The sequence below is a fragment of the Lampetra fluviatilis genome, chromosome 5 (genome assembly GCF_964198595.1).
Source record: "Lampetra fluviatilis chromosome 5, kcLamFluv1.1, whole genome shotgun sequence".
In the NCBI taxonomy this organism is placed as follows: domain Eukaryota; kingdom Metazoa; phylum Chordata; class Hyperoartia; order Petromyzontiformes; family Petromyzontidae; genus Lampetra; species Lampetra fluviatilis.
Window position 1 is genome coordinate 16,220,805 of NC_136279.1, and position 16,582 is coordinate 16,237,386.

The 16,582-nt window shown below is 52.2% G+C and overlaps 2 protein-coding genes across 3 annotated transcripts in view; both read left to right on the forward strand.

Annotated features, from left to right (window-relative positions):
- Window positions 1-2,872, forward strand: part of LOC144932668 (cell adhesion molecule DSCAM-like) — a 79,612-nt gene extending 76,740 nt beyond the window's left edge. For both annotated transcript variants that reach the window (XM_078856978.1, XM_078856980.1), the window contains 3 exons: window positions 1,151-1,266; window positions 1,373-1,501; window positions 2,788-2,872. In XM_078856978.1, coding sequence (XP_078713104.1) covers window positions 1,151-1,266; window positions 1,373-1,501; window positions 2,788-2,793 — 251 coding nt within the window. In that variant the 3' untranslated portion in view covers window positions 2,794-2,872. The remainder of the gene's footprint in view (window positions 1-1,150; window positions 1,267-1,372; window positions 1,502-2,787) is intronic.
- A 113-nt stretch (window positions 2,873-2,985) lies between these two features.
- Window positions 2,986-16,344, forward strand: LOC144932669 (uncharacterized). The gene is made up of 6 exons (XM_078856981.1): window positions 2,986-3,216; window positions 3,782-3,988; window positions 5,173-5,366; window positions 12,034-12,131; window positions 12,979-13,160; window positions 14,715-16,344. The coding sequence occupies exons 1-6, from the start codon at window positions 3,198-3,200 to the stop codon at window positions 15,080-15,082; spliced, it is 1,068 nt and encodes a 355-aa protein (XP_078713107.1). The 5' UTR covers window positions 2,986-3,197; the 3' UTR covers window positions 15,083-16,344.
- The last annotated feature ends 238 nt before the right edge of the window (window positions 16,345-16,582 follow it).

Below are 16,582 nucleotides of genomic sequence, written 5' to 3' on the forward strand. Positions count from 1 at the left end.
CATATGAACATGTACAGCCCTTTGTCAGTCCACTGCTGGATGAGGTCCTGCCTGCGCGGTGCGAGTCGTGGGGGTTATTTGACCATACTTCACCACGCTGGCCAGTGTGAGTTGGTGAAGGCGGGGAGCATAGGAGCACAGTACAACAATGCATTTTACTGCAGTGACCCCAGCTGCCCACAACGTAGGCAGCGGGGGTCACCATTTATCCGGGCTCAACTCTGCTTAGCTTCTGACATTTGATGAGCAATTTGGACCGCTTATCTATTTGTGTATGTGCATATATATACACATGTCACAAATACTGAAGTGTGTGTATATATATTTACGCGGTACCATGTTACTGCTGTATTATACATTAACACACAGGCACGGATGTGAATGCATGTCCATGCGTGCGCGTGTGCACGTGTGTGCGCTCACGCATGATGTGCACATGCGACAGGAGTGGCTGGGCCCTTCTCACTGCACACTGCATGCCTCAGCCACTCTGAATGTGCTTTGCTTATCCTGCGCCTCTGCGTGGTGTGACAAAAATGTGCATGTGTACTGCACATATTAATCCTTTGTGCTGTGTGTGCCGTGTGTGTCTCGTGTGTGCTGTGTGGCTTGTGTGCGCTGTGCGTGCTGTGCGTGCTGTGCGCCGTCCTGTATTTGCCGCGTGTTATTTCTGTACACGCTGTGCGTGATGTGTGCTGTACGTGCCTCATGAGTGCCGTGCCTGATGCGTGTGTGTGCGTGTGTGTCTTGTGGGTGCTGTATGCGACGACCCTTCGTCCTTGTGTGGTTTGACCTGTGCTGTGTTGTGTGGACTGTGCTGTGTTGTATACCCCGCGTGCTGCGTGTACTGTGTATGCGCTGCGCACTGTGGATATGTTGTGTGGTCTGCGTGTACGCTGCCTGCTGTGTATCATGCGTACTGTGTGCGTGCTGTGCATGCTGCATGTCCCTCTTGTACCGTGTGTTTTGTGTGGTGCGCTGTGTGTACTGCGTGTGTGCTGTGTGTGCTGTTTCTCCCCCCCCCCCGCCTTGTCTTGCGTATTCTGTGCTGTGTGTCGCGTGTCCCCCTGTGCGCGTGCTGCGTGCGTACTGTGTGTGCTGCGTGTACCGTGCATGCTGTACGTGCCGTCCCCGCGTGCTGTACCCCCAGTAAGAGCTCCCGGGCCGGGGACCCCCCCAAGTGGCAGCCCCAGACCCCACGCGTTCACGTGGACGTCCCCCGCGCGCAGCTCCTCATCGACGACAAGGGCAGCACGGAGCGCCTGGGTACACGCCGCAACACGACGACGCGCAACATCGCCGCACACAATGTCTGGGTACGTGACGACACGTGTATCGCGTGTGTTGGTGTCGCGTGTGTCGTGCTGCGTAGACGTGGACGACAATGCAACGGTGCTGCTGGGCGACGGAGATTTTGCGTCGCGGCCTGAGCCGTTCCCCTGCGGCCTCGGCTCGGCCGCCTCCGCCTCCGCGCTGGAGCCATCGCTCTCACCGTCGCGCGGTGAGCGGCGCCACCCCGTGGACACCTTCGCCACCACACTAACCGCACCACACAGTGACGACACACTGGCCGCCACTATTCCAGCTACCACACCACGCTCCATCACGTTCCACCACACTCCGCCACGCTCGACCACGCTCCAACACGCTCTGCCATGTTCCATCACACTCGACCACGCTCCATCACGCTCGACCACGTTCCATCACGCTCTGCCACGCTCCATCACGCTCCATCACGCTTTGCCATGTTCCATCACACTCGACCACGCTCCATCACGCTCCATCACGCTCCGCCACGCTCCATCACGCTCCCCCACGCTCCATCACGCTCCCCCACGCTCCATCACGCTCCGCCACGCTCCATCACGCTCCATCACGCTCGACCATGCTCCATCACGCTCTGCCATGTTCCATCACGCTCCCCCATGCTCCATAACGCTCCATCACGCTCCGCCACGCTCCATCACGCTCCCCCACGCTCCATCACGCTCGACCACGTTCCATCACGCTCCATCACGCTCGACCATGCTCCATAACGCTCCATCACGCTCCCCCACGCTCCGCCACGCTCCCCCACACTTCACCACGCTCCATCACGCTCGACCACGTTCCATCACGTTCTGCCACGCTCCATCCCGCTCCCCCACGCTCCCCCACGCTCCATCACGCTCTATCACGCAAGCCACACCGCACAGTGACAACACACCGGTTGCCACCATTCCATGCTCCGCCACGCTCCACCACACTCCGTCATGCTCCACCACTCTCCACCATTGTGTACAACCACACAGCAGCAATTACATAACGACTACGTTCAGGCACACCACACCATTACTACATACAACCAAATAAACTACTGCTGTCACCACACCCAGTCACACCACACCACTATGAATCCACTGTGATCCTTCATGCACAGCCATCACATTCAACCACACTTCGCCCTTACCACACTAATCCACACCACGCCACTTCCCACCACATTTATACCACGGCCCACTCTACCCAACCACACCGCACCACTACAACATCCAGCCAAACCCCCCTGCACGGCCAACCCTTTACCACGGAGTCACAATGATTGCTAATGCTCTCCGGCCAGTTTCATGACGGTGGTTTGTGTTCATGTTTAGAACGTTTTGCAAGTGAACAACCTCGTGGATGTTTCATTGCTCACCCAGAGTGACATGTGACACTCTGTCTTTCACTCCCGCTTTCCCCATCCATGCCGACCCCCTCCCGCCCTCCCCACCTCACTTTCCCACCCACGCCCCCTACTCGCTAAAGGGGTGAAGTCGGTGCTGGGCACGTCCCTGACCCTGACGCCGTCCTCGGGCGGGGGGCCCGGGGCCCCCTCCGCCTCGGCTGGCACGCTCACGGCGGCCGCGGCGGCGGCGTCGTCCGGGGTGAAGGCGGTGGGCTGCACCCTTTCCTCGTCGTCCTCCTCCTCGGCGCTGGGGCCCGCGCTGGGAGCCGGCGGGGGGATCGGCGTCGGGGGCATCGGGGGCGGCGTGGGCGGCGTGGGCAGCGGAGGAGGTGGGGGGGTGTTCCTGGGCACGAGGGCCCGGCGGTGCTCGCACGCGAACGCCAGCGCGCATCACACGCTGCCCAGGCTCCACGGGGGAGCCAGCGGTGGTGTCGGTGGCGTCAGTGGCGGCGGTGGCGGCGGCAGTGGAGTCGGCGGTGGCGCCGGGGGAATGGATGCATGTGCCATGGGTGCGAGACCTTCCACGAGTGAGCGCCACTTGATAAAAAAAAGTTAAATGGAAACGATCATTCTACTATCGTCGTCATCTTCATAGCACTACCACGGGTAAAATGAACGATGGTCATCTAACATTATGCTCATAGTCCGAGACGCAAAAGCAGTGCAAGGAGGGGCAGCAGCAAAACTACAATCTGTTAAACAAATTTCCTGAAACGTGAGGTTGTATTTTTGAGAGGGTGTGATGTGACCGAGGAAGCGGGCAAAAAGTTTTAACGGAGAGGGACTAACCGTTTGCTGCAACTGCCTCTCTGTTACCATAGAGTCACAAAGCAACAAACGTTGAGTGACTATTTCAGGCTGAATGTGAATGTTTTTACAAGAAGAGGAGAGGACATTGGATATTTCAGACCATTGTCCATCCACAATTGCTGGATATGGCGACAAATGGTAGCCAGACAGCGTTGCCAGAGCTGCCCGTAACATATTGCTCCGATGGTGCCCTCATGCGCTTTTGTGCCCGCATGCCCGCCCGCGTACTCATGCCTGCGTGCGCGTGTGCCTCGTGCTTGGCAGACCCGTCGGCGAGGCGAGGCGGCGTGGTTCGCCCGCGCTGCGTGAGTCAGTGGACGCTGGGCACCACGCTGAGCCGGGGCCACACTCCACACGGTGGTGGCATTGGTGGCGGCGGCGTTGGTGTCGGGGGTGGCGCTGGGCATGGCGGGGGTGGCGCCGCCGCGGGGGAGAGTGACAGCCACAGCGTGACGCCGTCGCAGGACACGGGTGAGGACGCGGCGGTGCTGGAGCCGACGGCAAAGGCCGGCAGATCCAGAGAGACGAGATCAATAACTTTAAGAGAGGGACCAGATGAGGATTATATATATATAGCAAGGGTGGGTAGCCACGTGCACGGTTAAATCAAAGCCGAGTGAAATTGATTCTCAGAAGCCCCCCCCCCCCACCATGAGAACAATGGCGGAGTCGGCCATTGTGAGCCGTAACGGGGTCCACCCCACGTGATGGGAGAGCGCCTCCCGCTAAGATCTAAGCCGCGTTACCAGCAACGCCCCATACCCCTTGCGGTCGAAAGAGCAGCAGCTGCAGAGATCAGAGAGGTACGCTTGGTGAGGTTATAGAATTACATTTACCAGGAGAGCAAGGAAGAAACAGCATGGTCAGGTAACCAATAGCAATGCCGAGATGGGACAGCTCTTCTGTCAGTTCCCGACTGGATGAGGGCCTCGTCTTGTTGTGCAGGTCATGGGGGTTTGTTTGACCTTCACCACACTGGTCGGTGTGAGTCATGGATGCGGTGAGAGTAGCCGCAGGAGTACAGGACAGCAATGGCGTTTAAATCACTACCCTCTGCTGCTCACCATGTCACCCCTTAGTCTGGAGCTGATCACAAGCTGCGCGCGTGATGGTCGTCCATCCAAGCGCTGTCCGGGTTCAACCTTCCTGCTTAGATTAGATCCTGGCTTGCCTTAGCTCTGACAATTTCGGGCACATTGCGAGCGATGTGGTCACAGGCAGACAGAGACCAGGTGGGCATTCTCTATGTACGGAGACCAGATGACCGCTGTCAGATGAGGGTGTATTGAGACTCGATAAAGGTACACGCTAGGGTAGCGGTGGCCAACGTGTATCAGACCAAGAGCCAAAGAGTACCACATGAGTTCTACAAAGAGCAAAGTGTACATATAAGTGTATGTATAATTCAGTTTTCGGCACAGCACGGGAGACATTTATTATTCCCTGCTACCGTCATGCCCCTTCGATAGAGCCGCGTGTGGTGGAGACGCCAGTTGGCCACCGCTGCACTTGGGAGTCCATACAACGCCTCGAGTAAGAACGCGAGCCCTGGCAGCACCGTGGCGGTGACCATCTCGCATTAACACGAGCACCCTCCCCCCCCTTCTGCCGACTCCCACCGGCGCTGTGGGTAAACCCCCCAATCCTACCACCAGACAAGGGCCGCAGCAGCCTGGTGTCGGAGAGCGCCTCGTCCACGTACGAGGAGCTGGCGCGCGCCTACGAGCACGCGCGCATGGAGGAGCAGCTTCGCGACGCCACCTTCCAGATCACCGAGTGCTTCGTGAGCGACCGCTCGTCCTCGCGGGCCTCCTCCTCACCGCTGCCGGCGCCACCGCCGCCGCCGCAGGTGAACGCCGAGGTCGCGGCGGTGGTGACGGAGTCGTGGCGTGCGTGTGTGCCTGTGCGCGTGTGTACGTGCGTGCATGGGGAGCGGTAGTGGAGCGGTTAGCGCGCTGCGCTGCGAACCCGGTGACCCGAGTTCGAGCTCACAGCCAACACCAGTAACAATTATTTGAAGCAGTCCTGGGGATCCCCTAGGTCGACTCAGCCTCAAATGACTACTTGGTGCAATGCGTAAGCATCGCCACTAGGTAGACAAAGGTGGCCGGGCGTGGTGCTGGCCACCCACCCCCTCTTGTGCCGTTCCGGCCTTCATAGGTGCTTTTTACCAGCACTTACTCCAAGAATATGTTACGCACGCGGTGGGGAAGAGGGCACAGGTTTGGGTCGTACCGTCGCCAGGGTTGGGTGGGCAGGGGGGTGGGCAGGGGGGTGGGGCGTTCACCCCAGGCCCCCCTCTTGAGGTGGGGGGGGGTGCTGCACGAATGGGGGGCTGAATTGTCGGTAACAAAAGCGAGCAGTGGCAGCTGGTGGCTCAAATGTTTTGAGGGGTGGTGCCGACGCCACAGCGGGTCTTGGTGGGGGGGGGGGAGGGATACCTGGGGATTTTAATAAAGTTGGCAACCGAAAAGTTTTAGAATTGATCAGTTCATAGGTATTCTTGGTTCTTTCGGTAAAGTCACGTAGAAGGGAAATAATAAAATAATAAAAATAAAACAAAATTCTCACGACGTTTTGATTGCAACACAAGCAATCATCATCAGGTGTGAAAACCACAGAAAGAACATTTTTGAAAAAAGTGGCGGTTTCTTCTTAACGTTAGCACCACGGACAGCGACTAGCGGTTGCTCAGATGGACGAGTCCATCTATGCTCGGAACGGAGGAGGGGGGAGAGAAGGAGAATGGAATGCGGTCTGAAAGTCACCGTAAACGTGAACACAATCAATAAATATACAAATGTGTCGTTAAACCCGCCAACACACCTGTGTGCTGCACTAGTGTAGTGGGTGTTGATGGCGTTATACGCGGTCACCGCTACTTACCTGGTGTAGCGCCAGCCACGGGTCAACAGGGGGCGACAGCGAGTACGGCCTGTATCAAGTAACGCCGTTAGGCCTGGGAACCCAGAGGGCAGTTGGGAACCGGAGGTACACACCCCAGGCCCCCAGTGGGGGCTGGGGGATTGCGCAATAGTCCAGGTCCCTCCAGAAGGTTCCAGAGAGTAGGCGTGGCCAGGGGCGGAGTGACCTTGGGAGCTGTATATAAGGCGGACCCCTGGACGGGTTTGCCAGTCGTCAAGCTGAAGACCCGAAAAGCCAGCTTAGACTAGGACCCTGGGAACCCCCGGACCCGCCGTCCTTCTGAGGGCCAGGACTGAGTGGGCCAGTGGCCGGGACCCGATGACCTTGGCTGGGTCGGATCAGCTAGCCTCCCCTAGGTGCCCCGAGCCGGAGGGCTGATATCTAGAGGAAGTGGTCCCAGTGAGTAGGACACGCATGCCCCGAGGCTATACATCCTCAGGGTATCGGGTGGAGGGGCCGATACGCCTTTGTGCTAGGGACCTCGTGTCCTAGTTAAAGACTGGGGCTCCATTCATTAACACTGGACTAGTAACGAATTGGCATGTTCTGTTTACGTAACAAACCTTACTAATTGTCTGTGTTGGGTAGTAGCGGGTTTAATGACACATTTATAAATGTACGCGATCTAACCCAAAAAACCTGTTATGGAGTTCATAGGTCTTCTTGGTTCTTTCGGTAAAGTCACGTAGAAGGGAAGTAATAAAATAATAAAAATAAAACATAATAAAACAATTCTCACGACGTTTCGGCCACAACGCAAGCAGCCATCCTCAGGCGAAGAATGAAACACCCCAAGCTTGGAGCGTATATTTAAGCTGGGTTAGAGGGGGGGGAGGTGGGAAGAAGAGCGCCTAAACAAAATAATTTGCATATCAAGAGGAATTCAGCATATGGAAAATGCGTAGGAGGTGGGCGGGGGGGGTTCCAAATCAATACTATGCCCGTGCATTATGCAGGATTAGCAGCATCAAAGGGGGGGGGGAAGGGGGGGAGCATTAACAAAGGAAAGGAATGTTAATAGTATGTAGCTGTAGTTACTAAACAACCACGTAAAAAACTACAGTATAAACTGCATGACAAACTAAAGTATAAACTACATAGCATCATCAGTTAACTTACTATACTCTACAATAAGCTGAGTTACTAAACAGTAAGTAATACATGAAAAATTCTACGTTGTAAAAAATTATATAATATGCTTCCATCTAAACTTTATTCTCTTACATCACACGCGTCTATACCGTACTATATACTTCCATAGGCAAAACCAACATTAAATTACATACTGTATTGCTATAAACCACCCTATACCTTATACATTTTTAATATAACACTATGTATTATTCTACCCACCCTAATGTGTATCAAAATGGTTTATTACGTCCTTCCAGTGATTGCTAAGCCAGAATCCATCTTCTCGGTTAAAATTGTCTCTGTGTTTGTAAATGTGGATCGCCTCATGTACGAATCTCTCATGATAGCCAGATGGCTTGCAGAGAACCTCTGTCTTGGAGAAGTCAATGTCATGTGAGCCCACTGAGTTGTAACAGTGATCTGCCACGGCTGAGGTGTTTGTCCTACAGTGTTTCAGGTCAGCTTTATGTTCACGGATGCGGTCCGAGACATGTCGTTTGGTTTCCCCAATGTAACTGCTACCACAGAGGCAACTTAGTTTGTAGACACCAGGGTACTGTATGTCTGGAACCACATCTTTAACAGACGGTACCAGATCACGGATTTTATGTACTGTGTTGAATCGGACCTGGATCTTGTGTTTAATCAGGATTTTGGAAATCTTTTTTGTGACCCCAGCAATGTAGGGTAAGGTGATGGTCTTGAAAGGCTCCTCAACAGGATCTTTCTTGGTGGTTGGAGTGATGGCTTTGCGGATTGTGTAGTCGGAGTAACCATTAGCCTTAAGAGCTTGGCGTACGTGTTTGAGTTCACTGGAAATGTGTTCATGGTCGGAGATGCATTGGGCTCTATGATATAGAGTCTTGATGAGAGAATTCTTCTGGGATGGATGGTGGTGGGAATCCGGTTTTAGATAAGCATCCGTGTGGGTGGCTTTCCTGTAGACAGAGTGGCTCATTGAACCATCAGGTCTCCTTTTGATTAGGACATCCAAAAAGGGTAGCTTGCCATCATTTTCGACTTCCATGGTGAATCTGATGGCTGGGTGTATGGAATTGATATGGTCGAGAAATTGGTCTAGAGCAGGCCGGCCATGTGGCCAGATGACAAAAGTGTCGTCTACGTACCTCTTCCATAAGGTCGGGCGTAGAGTCGCAGTCTGGATGGCGTCCGTCTCAAATTTCTCCATGAAGATGTTGGCTACAACCGGAGATAAGGGGGAGCCCATTGGGGTGCCCTCAATTTGCTTGTAGAAGGTTCCATTCCAGGTGAAGTATGTATTGGTTAAGCAGTGTCTCACCAGGGGGGGTACCCCAGCATTCAGTCCTTGATGAACCAAGTCTTCAATGATTGCGATGGTGTCAGGCACAGGCACCTTGGTGAACAAGGAAACCACATCAAAACTGACAAGCAGGTCGTCTGGGGACAGGGCAATCCCCTTGATTGTTGATACCAGGTCAGTAGAGTTTAGTACTGCAGAGGTGGTTTTTCCAGTGAAAGGCCGTAGGATTTCGGACAAAAAACGAGCCAGTTTGTAAGTCGGGGAGTTGATAGTAGAGACAATGGGACGAAGAGGTGTATCTTCTTTATGTATCTTTGGCAAGCCGTACAATCTTGGTGGCCTGGCTGCAGAAGGTTTCAACGAGAACTGTTTGGTCTGATCAATTAATGCGGTTGAAGCAGAAATGATGTTGTTGGTTTTGGAGACGAGGCTGTTGGTGGGGTCTCTTTTTATTTTTGTATAGCTGCCATCGGTGAGTAGTTCTTGAATTTTGTTGTTGTATTCTATTTTGTCCATGATGACAGTGGCATTGCCTTTGTCGGCTGAGAGGATGACAATGTCATCCCTCTTTTTTAATTGAGCTAATTCAAAACGCTCATCTTTGCTGATGTTGCTAGCTGGCATCTTAGCGTTTTTGAGGGTTACAGAGATTTCCGATCTTGCTACGTCTGCAGCGATGTGACTCAAGCCCTTGAGAGCTACATCTACTCGAGCAATTATATCATTAACTGGTATGTGTCTAGGTGTGACTGCAAAGTTTAGTCCTTTAGCTAAAACGGATTTCAAACCTTCAGAAATAGGACTGTTACTGCGATTAATTACGACTTTGTTAACATCTAGCTTTTCAATGTGTGGGTCCGGTTTCTTGTTTGAGAGGCGGTTGAATTTGGAAATCAAGTTGTCCTTACATTTAGTCGACATAGCGGCAGCTGAAGAGGCAGTCATTTTTTCCACATGTTCCCAATCCGATGTGGACATTGTTGCACTCAAGGATAAGTGTGATTTGTAGAGTGTCTTGTCTAACTGATCTAGTTCGGTGCGCGTAAGTCTGATTTTCTCTGAGATAAGAGCTAAGCTAGTTCTAGACAGAATTCGTTTCGCATTAGAAGAAGTTACAGCAGCAGATGTTAGTGTAAATGCGTTCGGTATTACCTTAGAGTCGCGGCATCTCTTCAGAAAGGTGAGAGACTCGATTAGCTGAGCCTTCTTGTCCCGGAGCTTGTTGAAGGATCTCAAAGTTATGTGGAAACCCTCCCCGTAGAGGCTACCCTTTTTGGATGTCCTAATCAAAAGGAGACCTGATGGTTCAATGAGCCACTCTGTCTACAGGAAAGCCACCCACACGGATGCTTATCTAAAACCGGATTCCCACCACCATCCATCCCAGAAGAATTCTCTCATCAAGACTCTATATCATAGAGCCCAATGCATCTCCGACCATGAACACATTTCCAGTGAACTCAAACACGTACGCCAAGCTCTTAAGGCTAATGGTTACTCCGACTACACAATCCGCAAAGCCATCACTCCAACCACCAAGAAAGATCCTGTTGAGGAGCCTTTCAAGACCATCACCTTACCCTACATTGCTGGGGTCACAAAAAAGATCTCCAAAATCCTGATTAAACACAAGATCCAGGTCCGATTCAACACAGTACATAAAATCCGTGATCTGGTACCGTCTGTAAAAGATGTGGTTCCAGACATACAGTACCCTGGTGTCTACAAACTAAGTTGCCTCTGTGGTAGCAGTTACATTGGGGAAACCAAACGACATGTCTCGGACCGCATCCGTGAACATAAAGCTGACCTGAAACACTGTAGGACAAACACCTCAGCCGTGGCAGATCACTGTTACAACTCAGTGGGCTCACATGACATTGACTTCTCCAAGACAGAGGTTCTCTGCAAGCCATCTGGCTATCATGAGAGATTCGTACATGAGGCGATCCACATTTACAAACACAGAGACAATTTTAACCGAGAAGATGGATTCTGGCTTAGCAATCACTGGAAGGACGTAATAAACCATTTTGATACACATTAGGGTGGGTAGAATAATACATAGTGTTATATTAAAAATGTATAAGGTATAGGGTGGTTTATAGCAATACAGTATGTAATTTAATGTTGGTTTTGCCTATGGAAGTATATAGTACGGTATAGACGCGTGTGATGTAAGAGAATAAAGTTTAGATGGAAGCATATTATATAATTTTTTACAACGTAGAATTTTTCATGTATTACTTACTGTTTAGTAACTCAGCTTATTGTAGAGTATAGTAAGTTTACTGATGATGCTATGTAGTTTATACTTTAGTTTGTCATGCAGTTTATACTGTAGTTTTTTACGTGGTTGTTTAGTAACTACAGCTACATACTATTAACATTCCTTTCCTTTGTTAATGCTCCCCCCCTTCCCCCCCCCCCTTTGATGCTGCTAATCCTGCATAATGCACGGGCATAGTATTGATTTGGAACCCCCCCCGCCCACCTCCTACGCATTTTCCATATGCTGAATTCCTCTTGATATGCAAATTATTTTGTTTAGGCGCTCTTCTTCCCACCTCCCCCCCCTCTAACCCAGCTTAAATATACGCTCCAAGCTTGGGGTGTTTCATTCTTCGCCTGAGGATGGCTGCTTGCGTTGTGGCCGAAACGTCGTGAGAATTGTTTTATTATGTTTTATTTTTATTATTTTATTACTTCCCTTCTACGTGACTTTACCGAAAGAACCAAGAAGATGAATCCCTGCAGTCACGAAAGCTTTAAATCGAGTTCATAGGTAACACCAGAATTGTAATTGGAAAACAAAAACATGTGCAAACTGTTTTAAATTAAGAAGATTAAATGAAATGGAAGAACTGCATCATGGGAAAACCGATAATGTATTTCAGTAACTGTGAAAGGCCCATCTTTAATTTTATTGGCACAAACCTAGACTCTGTGCCCCAGGCTGCTTAATCCGAGTTTGAAGCTGTGTTAATGAGATTAAAAGACTTTGATGTTTCAGTCAAGTGTGCGATTACAGTGGTTTTGTGAAATCGATGACATAGCTGGAGCGCTCTGACTGGAGTGCCTGTCGACCTCTGATTGACCTTTAACCCCCCTTGCTGTCATTGACCTCTCACCTTTGACATATGCACCCTACACCCCCATCGCTACACCGCTGCAGGCTCAGACACTGTCCGGCTGCCACCTGCAGAAGCAGCAGCATGGGCAGCAGCCGCCACAGGGAGGCGGTGCAGACGCGACGGCCACGGGACTTGCCGGGTGAGGGGGGGGGTAGAGGAGAGGGGAAGGGAGAGGGTAGATGGGTGATGGCAGCGGTCATATCAGCAGCGATTCCATTGGGGAAGACCTCGTCTGCGTAACGATCAATGTTTTTCTATTTTTTTTGTTTATGATATTCAAATTGTATTGAACGTCATGGAAAATGCGGCATTCAAGTTCAAGTTAAAGAGGTCATCACAGCCGGTGTTGTTAATGCCACCCGGCCTCGCTCACCATCGCTTCCTTCTGCCAGTTCTCGCAGCTATTGCACAGTCGACACCTCGTGACCTCTAAGGCTCAGTCATTGCTCTTAGTCTCATCCCACGCATGCAATTTCACATTGAGGGTGTGGACATGGGAGCACCCCCCCCCCCATCATATTAGGTGGTGGTGCCCTCTGCTTACGATCATAGAGTGAAAGAATGAACCGTGCCGTGAAAAGTAATTATAGATGTTTGGGTTAGGCCATAGGATGAACCGATGAGCTATGAAGTTCTTTTTCACTGCACATTTGTGAAAAAGAGCTTCATAGCTCATCGGATTCCTTCAGTCTATATAAAGATTCTGATCTGACCAAATTTGGCCTGGCCCAAAAAGCTATTGCGGAAACCTTCGTGTTAACATGACGTTGAGTTTGTTTTTTCACTTAATTTGGCAAAATTTCCTACCAGCTAACAGAATAAAGAATATCAGTATCATCACCACGTGCGACAAGGAGGGCTTGTGGGAAAGCGCATCGCCGCCCGGCGCCTACGCCGATTGTACATTCGTCACGAAAAGAGAAACGAACCTCATCAAAGTTGTAATCTCAGAGCTCTCCCGTCTCCCTCCTCCGCCCACGCATCAGGGAGACTCCTCTGTCGGGCTCCACGTCCGGCTCCGAGTCGGGAATCTGTCGCTTCACGGCATCGCCGCCCTCGCTGCTGCCGGTGACGCGAGGGGGCCCCGGTGGGGGTGGCGGCACCTGTGGGGGGCCCACGCTCCGCACCAGCGGCAGCGCCATCTCCGTTCCTGTGCCGCACCGCGCCGGTGAGACGGCGACGAGCGTTTCCAGGACTGCCGAGGGTTAACGCGCGCGTGCGCTTGACACTGTGTAACGATACGTGGACTCGGGCGTTGTGCCACCCAATTCCAGTGGCAATCCATGGCCCCGGGTTTGATTTCTTGCTGTGATGCCAGTGACGGCGTCTGGGGAGTCTCGTGAATGATGCCACTGGGCGGCTGCCAACAGCTGTTCTCTAGCAACGCAGGTGGCAGAGGAGCAACGCAGCGGTGCTCAAAGTAACAAAGACAGCATTGGGGGGTGGGTGGTGGGAGGGAATGCATGAGTTGGCGCAGTGGGGAATACAAGGGGTTCATCTGCAGGTCACCCTGATCTTTTAACCGTAACACCTGGGTCTGTCATGCGTGCCTCCTGCCAACAAGCCTTTATCCCACTCCACATGGCCTCGGAGTGCACCTAGCCTGGCACAAAAGGTGTTGTGGTGCTGCCGCCACTTAATGCCTACCATTGACCGTTTCTCTTGTGCAAGTGTGGCCGTACCCTTTAGTTCTTTCGTTAAAGTCACGTAGATAGAAAAATAACTAATAAATCACGACGTTTCGATAGCAGCACAAGCCATTGTCTTCAGGTGAAACAACACAGCAGGCGGCCCCTCCCCTCCCTTCCCTCCCCCCCTGGGATTGGCCGAGGTGTGCTAGCGCTGCGATCTTGCATTGACTTGCAAATTCCATCCTTAGCCCCGCCCACTTTCCCTTGGGTTGTGCCCACCACAGGCGTATGTGGCCTCTGGTTTGCGGCGTCTCTCTCGCTACATTTCCTCCTTCCTCAGCAGTCCGCCTGCTGTGTTGTTTTACCTGAAGACGATGGCTTGTGTTGCTATCGAAACGTCGTGATTTATTAGTCATTTTTCTATCTACGTGACTTTACCGATAGAACCAAAGAGTATGAATTCCTGCAGTCACGAAAGCTACAAATCAAGTGTGGTCATGTTTATGTGCTCGACCTAAAAATGTATCTGTCCTGAGTATACTGTACTCAATGTTGAATGTTACATTTCATATGTTTCCTAATTATGCTTTGGGTTTCATGTAATGAGATGAAGAATTCATTGGGATTTTTCACAGACCAGTGCAACCCTTTGCGTCGGAGAACAGCCCACAGAAGCGCATGTCACGGTGCCGCCTCTTGAGATCTTTCCAAGTCGTCTCTGGTCCACACAGCACTAGGCAGCACTTTCCCACTCGACCTACTGCAGAGTTGTTCATTGCACGAGAGTCATAACGAATGTGTTTAATTATCAGAGCTGAAATTTTGCCAAATGAAGTGTAAATCCAAATTTAATGGAATATTTTTTTGTGCAGTCCTTGGTGATTGGGCTATGACCATAAACTCACTACACTTGAGAATCCAGATTTATCGCAGGTGGCTGACACCTGAATTGGAACCTAGGATCACTGATCCACCTGGCCAACGCCTCAAAATGTTGGTTTCGAATGTTTTGTGGTTTGTGCGATCGTCTCTCTGATGCCTGTGACCCCTCGGCCCCTCTCCCTGCCCCTCCTCCTCCTCACGTCTCCTAGGCGAATACTGTAACCTGCCTCTCTACCTGAAGGTGGACACGCCGCATGGCGTCGCCACACCCGCGTCCACAACCCGACCCTTCCAGCCCGCACCACGTCGCTCATGTGGGCCTCCTCGGCCCCAGCCCATGCCGCAGGCTCCACCGACCACCACTCTGCAGCAGCAGCAGCAGCAGCAGCAACAGCAGCAACAGCAGCAACAGCATCAGCAGCAACAGCAACAGCAGGCGGCGGTGCCCATCATGCAGCCCCAGCTAGTTTCTCTGCCTCCCGTCAGCTCAGCGTCGCGGGACTCCCTTCTAGGCGAGGCCGGAGGGCCCTTGGGCACCAGAGCGCAGGCCTACCCCAAGTCGTACACTCTCGTGTGAGCGAGCGAGCGAGTGGAAAGGCGGGTGGGCGACGTGTGAGCGAGCGGGCGACTGCTGCCGAGATTGTGACGGCACCGGGAAGTGGTGCCGGTGGTCGGTGTCGGGCGAGGGAGGATCTTGGAACCTCTGTCCAGCAGAGGCACCGTCGAGCCACGTCGACCATAAACCACAGTTAGCGAGCGACGCTCTTGTTAAGCAGCTTCAATCTCATCTCGTGCTGGTCCTCAGCTCTCTCCCTGCCTGGTCGCCAACTCAATCTCAGCTGGTTCTCGACACGGTTTCAACTCGGAACCATTCACGGGTTGAACCCCGGTCTCAGACTGGTCCCATTCTAAACCCGGAGCCATTCTGACATAAACTTGGTTCCATCGTGGCTTCAACGCAGTCTAAACCTTGACCCATTCTGGTTTTCATCGTCTAGGCCTGGTTTTAACGTGGTCTCCACCAAGAGCCACTCTGGCCCAAAGCCAGTCTCCCTCCTGTTCCGTCACACCCGCAATCTTCATCCGAAAAGACGTGGCTTTTGATTAAGAAATTAACATATATTTATTATATTTATTGTCATTATTCTTATTACTGTATGATCATTATTGTTATAATTATTATTATTATTGAATGCTTGTTCTGGCTGAATGCCACAGTTTTGAGCCGGGAAAGGTGGCTACTGTGGGCCCGCACCTAGCTGCAGGGCAATACCCAGCTCGCGGGGTGACGACGTTCATTATTATTAATATTGTTTAAGGGAATGCGTTGCTCGTGTGTTAGGTGATTTGTTTATCAAGGGTTTCGCGGCCTCCCACTTACAAGCGTCTCCCCCCCCCCGTCGCCGGCAAGCGTCGTCCGTGTGGGGTGTGCGGCATGACTGTGTGTATGCGCGTGGCAGTGCGAGTGTTGTGAGGGGCGCTGTCCCAGTGGTTGTTAGTGAGCGCACTTGTGCTGTGATCCCGTCGACCCGGGGTTCGATTCCCGACCAACGGTGCGAGTGGTTGTCGCTGGTGGCAAGATCGTTTTTTTGAAACAGGCCTGAGCCTCCCGCTTGGTCAGTTAAGCCAAAAATGGTTACCGAGCCGACGCGGTGTGCGGTCAACATCACTGGAAAGCGGGGAGGTAACGGGCGGCGGCTGGGCGAGTGTGGTGCTGGTCACACCACCCCATCGTGTGCCACTGTGCCAGCCTTAATAGGTGCTCACTAATAGCACTTTCCCCAGCGGCCTAAGAGGCTAAAGGGGGATCTTTGTCTTTGATAGGGGGTAGGGCAGGTGTTGGGGGAGTTTAGGGGGAGGAGCTGCGTGGTGGTCAGGGGGGGGGGGGAGCAGCACCTGGGGGGGGGGGGGGGAGCAGGTGTGGTGGAGTGTTTTACGTTATCACCGCGAACTTCGTTTTTGCCATTTAAAAACAAAGTGAAGAATCGATTATAAAAAGACAGATGGCTACAAGAATCTGTTGACGCCTTTGCAGCCCCCGAACAACATGAAATAAACCTTTTGCTGATTTTAGCTG

What these genes read in the sequence shown, in the direction of transcription:
- LOC144932669 (XM_078856981.1), top strand. An exon ending in CGCCACCGCCGCCGCCGCAG is followed by an intron (nt 5,367 to 12,033) that starts GTGAACGCCGAG and finishes ACACCGCTGCAG; the next exon opens with GCTCAGACACTGTCCGGCTG. An exon ending in TCCTGTGCCGCACCGCGCCG is followed by an intron (nt 13,161 to 14,714) that starts GTGAGACGGCGA and finishes CACGTCTCCTAG; the next exon opens with GCGAATACTGTAACCTGCCT.